This window comes from Austrofundulus limnaeus, unplaced genomic scaffold (assembly GCF_001266775.1).
Source record: "Austrofundulus limnaeus strain Quisiro unplaced genomic scaffold, Austrofundulus_limnaeus-1.0 Scaffold7, whole genome shotgun sequence".
NCBI classification, from domain to species: Eukaryota; Metazoa; Chordata; class Actinopteri; order Cyprinodontiformes; family Rivulidae; genus Austrofundulus; species Austrofundulus limnaeus.
In genome coordinates, this window is record NW_013952409.1 from 2381133 (window position 1) to 2388079 (window position 6947).

A 6947-nucleotide genomic window follows, 5' to 3' on the forward strand; every position below is an offset into this window, starting at 1 on the left:
CTATAGCACCTTTCACAGACACAAACATCACAAAGTGCTTAACAGAGAGCAAAATAACTAAAAACAATAAAACATCACAAATATTAAAAAACAATTAAAACACAATAAAAGCACATTAACTAAAAGCCTGTCTTAACAACTATTAGTAAAGATTGCAAAAAAAGGAAAAAATAAAACTTGTTAAATTGTATTTTATTAAGTAAGTAAACTTTATTTCTATAGCACATTTCACAGACACAAACATTACAAAGTGCTTCACAGAGAGCAAAAATAACTAAAAACAATAAAACAGATCACAGATATAAAAAACAACAGTTAAAACACAATAAAAGCACATTAACTAAAAGCCTGTCTGAATAAAAATGTCTTAAGATGTTTCTTAAAAGAGTCAGAAGAATCTGAGCAGCGAAGGGACAGAGGGAGAGCGTTCCAGAGCCCCGGGGCCACCACCTGAAAAGCTTTGTCTCCACGGGTTTTATAATGGGTTCGAGGGACCACCAGCAGCATTTGATTAGAAGACCTCAAAGTCCTGGATGGACAGAGAGGCTTCAGAAGGTCCCGTATGTATTTGGGGGCCTGACCATGAAAGTTAAAACCAAAATTTTAAAATGACTCCTCAAATGCACAGGGAGCCAGTGCAGAGAGGCTTTTATGGGGGTGGCTGTGGCAGAGTGGTTAGGGGAATCGTTCTGGGACTGGAAGGTCACCGGTTCCCCGTCCAGCTGTCACAGTTGTTGTGTCCTTGGGCAAGACGCTTCACCCCTAATGCCTCTAGCTGCGTTTCCATTGCAAATGTGCGCAAAACTTTGTCGATATTCTGTTAATCTCGAAAAACAGTTTCACAACTGCGGTGTTTCCATTATGCTATTAAAGTCACGCGTGAATGTGTTTGTTCTCACGATAAGTCATTACAAACATGGCGGCAATGGAAGTAAACACATAGCATGTTGCTACCGCAACACTAGCGCTCATCGTCAGAGGAGACGTCGGCGTCTTTTATCGAGGCTTTCGAGTGACAAGTCTCTACTTGGGAGCGGCTACGTATGCTGTGTTTTTGGGAAATTGTAGTTGTTGAGTTTACTACTTTCTTTTACTACTTCTGTGATATTACTACTGCTTCTACTTCCTGTTACCTTCTTCGTCATTGCATTTTTCACCAGTAGAAACAGCCGGTTGTTGATCACGTGACTCCTGTGATGCGGAAAAAGTGTTTCCATTGCAGTTTTGCGAAAAACACCAATTTCGTTACGGCCGAAAAACCACCTCATCCTGGCGCAAAAACATTTTGTCGAAAAACGTAATTTTTTTCGAAATTGATGTGTTTCCATTGAACAAATTTATTTTGGAAATTCTAATTTGCCCATTTTCATGGTCAATGGAAATGCAGCTTCTGATGTGTGTCCCATCAGTGTATGAATGTGATTGGCACTGATTAGTCTCCATAGATTGATTGTTAGCTTTGTAGAGACCTAATAGAGTGCTGTGTGAATGGGTAAATGAGGACACAGATTGTAGTGTGAAGAGCTTTGAGTGTCCTGGATGGATAGAAAAGCACTACACAAGTACAGACCATTTACCATTTATTTTCTGTACAAAGGAAAAGCTGAAACGAAGTTGCTAAATCTAAAAAACAGAATCTATATAGCAAAGCATTAGTTAAAAGCCGAAAGCTTAAATAAAAAAAACTAAAATTATCAAAATGCAAGCTAAAAAAGAACAGTAGCTAAAAGCCAAAAGTAGCAAATGACTATGTATGAAAAGGTGAGCTAAAAATAAAAGACGAGCTAAAGCCTAATAGTAGAACAGTAGCTAAAGGTAGTGATGTGCAGACTGATACTGAAATATCGATACTACCGATACCAGAACTTTATGTTCTGGAATCCATACTAAAATCAAAGCATCGATACTTTGATACTTTAGTTATTTCACATAATGTTTATCATTAACAGGAAAATAGTGGAAAATAACTGAACTATTCCAATCTTGTCTTAATCATATGTTGTTGGAGGGAACTACTTTTTCTTCCGCTTGAGTAATGCATCAGCACAGTGGCACGTGCTCCGTCAGTCACTCAGTCTGTAGATGTTGGTACGGCAGGTCATTTTAACATAAAATCTGCTTCGTCTGACTGTCTGTAATTAAATTCCAGATGAGAGGTTCCCAAACTTTTTCATGCCACGGCCCCCCAAACAGCATTAGCTCTGGCCAAGGACTTTCTTGCAAACCCACAAACATTGCTACAAAATATACAAAGTAACAACCTTTAGAATATTTTTCCCACTTTTATTCATTATTCAAAAATTATTAGATTCCTTTAGAATAAGAATTGTGCTAAAATATACTGTATATACTGTATATAAGGTTAGGGTTAGAAAGACTTCTAAATTAAATGAATTACTCTCTCATGTATTATTTCTAAAGCGGTTATTTGAAAAGTGCATCTTTTTAAGATTTACCAGACACATTGTGTGTGTTATTACAAAGTATCAGTATTGGATCATTATCGCCGGTACCAGTCAAATTTTACTTGGTATCAGTATCGAACCTCATTAGCTAAAGGCCTAAAAGTGTAAAAGGTTAACTAAAAGTTAAATGTAGCAAAAAGCTAACCAAAAGTAACAGAATGACAGCTAAAAGTAGCAAGTGGCTACCTGACTGTGTTAAAAGATGAGCTTAAAATAAAAAGAGATTGGATAAAAGCTTAAAATAGTATAGCAGTAGCTAAAGGCCTAAAAGTGTAAATGGTTAATTGAAAGTTAAAAGCTAGCCAAATGTAGCAGAATTACAGCTAAGAGCTAAAAGTAGCATAAGAAGACCAAAATAGATGGTCTATGGGAGCGTGTTACAAAGAGAACAATGTTTCTGGAGCTAAATAAATCCTCGCTTTTTATAATTTAACGTCAACAGGTCAGAAAATGTTTGAAACGTTTTGATTGTGTGCGTATCATTTTCTCATTCTTTTTTTTCTCTCCCTCACTTTCTGCCTCTCAGCCATTTTGTGTTTTGTTCAGCGAGCCAGACCTTTTTTTTTTCCCTCCTCTTTTTGTGAATGAAGAACTCTGCTGTGTAATTACCTGGGCTGTGCTTTCAGTGTGGCCTGTTCCGTCAGCTCCACACCCACTGCACACACACACACACACACACACACACACACACACACACACACACACACACACAGACGAGCCAGCGTTTTTAACACACACACATGCCTTCTCAGCTGGAAGTGCACAGCTGCTGCTGTTTACCCTGTCGGGACCAAAAAAAACATCCTGTACAGTTCTCCGGGTGAAAACCTCCCCTCGCATAATAAACACGAGCCCTCTGCACAGTTTGAAGCTCCACTTTGGGTGGTTTCTGTGGCCATCAAGGCAAAGGTCCCCTCCAGCAGCCCAGCTTGATGGACACTTCAATATGTTGTAGATTAGCTGGACTCCTTTGGGTCGGCATTAGAAATTTAAAGCTTTTTTTTTCTTTCTTTTTGCGGACGTCGCATTCTTAGATTTCCTCTCCGTCCAAAGGGTACAAGTGATGGCTAACATCTGGTTACCAACAGGAAAGAATGCGGAGCCCTCAGTGTGTGYATGCTCTCTTAAAAGAGGTGTGACATTTGCTTTCATCGGCCCACAGACGTCTCCCCGGCCCGTACGCTTGTTTAGCTTTCAGCCTGACTTTGACGGAGGAAGTTTTGGCTGCTGTTGTGTCTGGAGGAGCGAAGAAAAGTGGGCAAGGACACTTCAGGCTTCCAAACGGCTGCTGGAATGCAGTCGTGTGTGAGCGTGTGTTTTTGTGTCGGCGTAAGTGTGCGTTTCATAACGTGGCTGTCTGCTGCGCTGCTCTGAGACGTTTAAGCGTGTTTGGCTGGCACAAATAAAAAAAAAATAAAAACCCATTCCTGCACAGACAGGAGCGTTAGCTGCTGCCTCAGAGGGTTTGGGCTGGGTCCAATCACAAAGGAAACTAGAACTGTGTTTACATCTGTGCCAACCTCTGAGTTTGTTTCTTTTTTTTTTTTCTGTTTGTTTTCTTGTAGCGGTGGCATTTCACAGTCCTCCCGTCACCATCAAGAAGGAGCCACAGAGTCCAGGTTCTGACCCCAGCCAGTCCTGTAGCCACAAACAGACCTTCAGCTACCCCAGCGGAGAGCAGTGCCTTTATGCCAGGTAGTCCTCCAGATTCAAAAAACCTTAAACAAACTATTCCATCTACCCACATGTTTATTTGAATCATCATTTATTCACAMTATTCAGATCATTTTTTCTTCTGTGCGGTTTTATTTTAAAATTTTTATTCATTTATTTATTTTTTGTATGTATCTTTTTCAACAATTTTTGTTTTATTTTAACAATTCATATATCATATATAAAACTTTCAGCTCCTTCAGGACATTCCGGCTATCCCCTAATTTACACTACATGTGTAAATTAGGGGATAAGACTCCAGCTATTCCCTAATTTACACTACATGTGTTCCGGCTCTGCTCTGCAGAGCCGGAACACATGTAGTGTAAATTATGGAATAGCCAGAATGTCCTGACATTCCGGCTATCCCCTAATTTACACATGTAGTGTAAATTAGGGGATAAGACTCCGGCTATTCCCTAATTTACACTACATGTGTAAATTAGGGGATAAGACTCCGGCTATTCCCTAATTTACACTACATGTGTTCCGGCTCTGCTCTGCTCCGGTCCGACCTCCGCTGCAAATACGCACCATTATAATCAATGAGAGTGTTTACACTGGCTGCGCATGGCAGAGGTGAGCGGACAGTGATCCGGCAAAATTAGAACAAATCCTAATTTTGCCRGACACCGGAGCTGCTCTGGAGTCAATTTTTAAAGATTATGTCACACCAACAGGAAGAGAAACCAGCACAACATCCATATTTACAAAATAAGACACTTTTAGGCGGGATAATTTGTCGGAATAATGTCGAAATCCCAGCTATATTAATCAATATAAGGGTATATTTCTACACAAATGCTGTCAGAATGTATCGTTCTGTTTGGGAAGCAGATGGAAACATGTAACATGAAGCATATGTGTACACACACGATACATTTGGATTTTATTTTGAAATCTGAAGTTTCAGAAAGACGACAGCGAGACAGTTTCAACTTATCAAAAGCTTTTAAATCAATGTTTTCAGCTGTGTTTGGAGTTCGTCTTTCACAGAATTAATTATTTTTTGCTGTGACGTCCACATTAATCTGAATTTATCGCGCAATCTCCCGACACCCTCCCTCCTCTGCGTGTTGGAGCGGAGCGGACACTGTATAAATTGGGGCACAAACGAACAGCTGCGAACTGCGCAGCGGAGACACATGTAGTGTAAATCCGGGGTATGACTTTTTGTATTTCAGCTATTTCACTTTTTCAGCCATATTTTTTCCCACTGAAAATGAAATCCTTACGATGTTTCTAAATCTTTACCGCACCTTACACGTTTTGTTCTGGTTCTGCTCTTTTTAAATTCCTTGTGCTAATTTTAGCTTATTTTTTTTGCTATTTTTAAGGTTTTTTCTGCTATTTCACCTATAATTCTGCTTCTTTCTGCTATTTTCTACTTTTTTGTGCGTCTTTCTGCTAATTTGAGCAATTTTCTACTAACAATTGCTTTCAGCTATATTCAGCTATTTGCTGCAATTTTAGCTAATTTTCAGCTGTTATTAGCTAAAGTTAGCTTTTTAAGCTAATTTATCATTTTGGTCACTATTTCAGCTTCTTTCTGCTTAGTTCAGCAAACTTTTGCTTCCTTTTGATAATTTAGGAATTTCTAGCTACATTTTAGCTGTTTTACTGCACATTTTTTATCATTTTACAACAAATTGTCACTTGTTTTTACTTTCCTGCATTTCTTTTGCTATTTAGACTTTTTATACCCCTTTCACCATCTGGGTGCAAATTTCAACTTGTGTGTGCTAACTTTAGCTTGTTTTTAAGCTGCTCCTTTCAGCWATTTTTTAACTGTTTTGCTATTAAACATTTTAGCAACTTTCAGCTAAAGAGTTCAGCAATAAGCACTCACACTAGCATTTTTTGCAGGAAATGCAATTTCTCTGTTATCTTCAGGATTTCTGCATTCATTGGAACTCAAACTGTTTAGAAAACTGCTGCCTTTTTTTTCAGAATGACTTTGTTTTCCACAGAATTCAGTCAACAGTTTTCTGAGCTGCTACAACATCAAAATGAAGCATTTTCCACAGAATTGTTTCACATGATCATCCACTTAAAAATGCATTTCCATTAGAAATTCATGCTGCAGTAGAGCTCGTGTCGTCACGTTTCATCACTTTAAACTCTGATAATTGCTGTTCCATTTATTTCCTTTGCTCTTAAAAGTTATTTGTTTTTGCACAGATTTATTTTTTGCTCATATCGACACAAGTAGAACAAATTAAATAATAAAAAACAGCAATAACTTTACTTAAAACAGACAACACATAGGGAGCAGCTTTTGTAGTTTCACAAAACAAAGATGTCATGAGCTCACATCTAGCCTGATCTTTGACTCAGTTTATATGTAAATCTGTGTCCTCATGCATTATTTATTTATTTATTTATTTATTTATTTATTGCAGTGCCTATGAGCAGAAAAGGGCTGCAGGAGGGGCAAAGAGCTCCTGTCCAGGGACCCCCATGTCTCCCATGCAGCAGCATTACTCCCCGAAACCCGCAGCAGCCGGAAGGCCGGACGCCGGCTACCTGAACCCAGCCGCCACCTCCCAGCCCCTCCCCAGCAACACTTACCACATCAACGCCAGGTGGGACGGCGAGAAAATCAGATAACTTTGATAAATAATCAACAAATGAGATCCTTAAAACGTGTGTTTTCTTTTTCAGTTCCAGGTTTCAGGGCCCTTCAGCAGAGCCTATGTGCCCCCCGTTCCCCCCAGCAGGGCAGGCCTTTCAGCGTATGACATCTGCCCCAGCAGGCAGCAGCGGGGG

General features: G+C 39.4%; 1 protein-coding gene across 1 annotated transcript in view; it reads left to right on the forward strand.

Annotated features, from left to right (window-relative positions):
* The window catches only part of etv4 (ETS variant transcription factor 4), a gene marked incomplete in the record, with an annotated part of 48870 nt that overhangs the window by 27134 nt on the left and 14789 nt on the right, over positions 1 to 6947 (forward strand). The window contains 3 exon segments of the mRNA XM_014032819.1: positions 4031 to 4160; positions 6581 to 6763; positions 6843 to 6905. Of these exon segments, the coding sequence (XP_013888273.1) occupies positions 4031 to 4160; positions 6581 to 6763; positions 6843 to 6905 (376 nt within the window).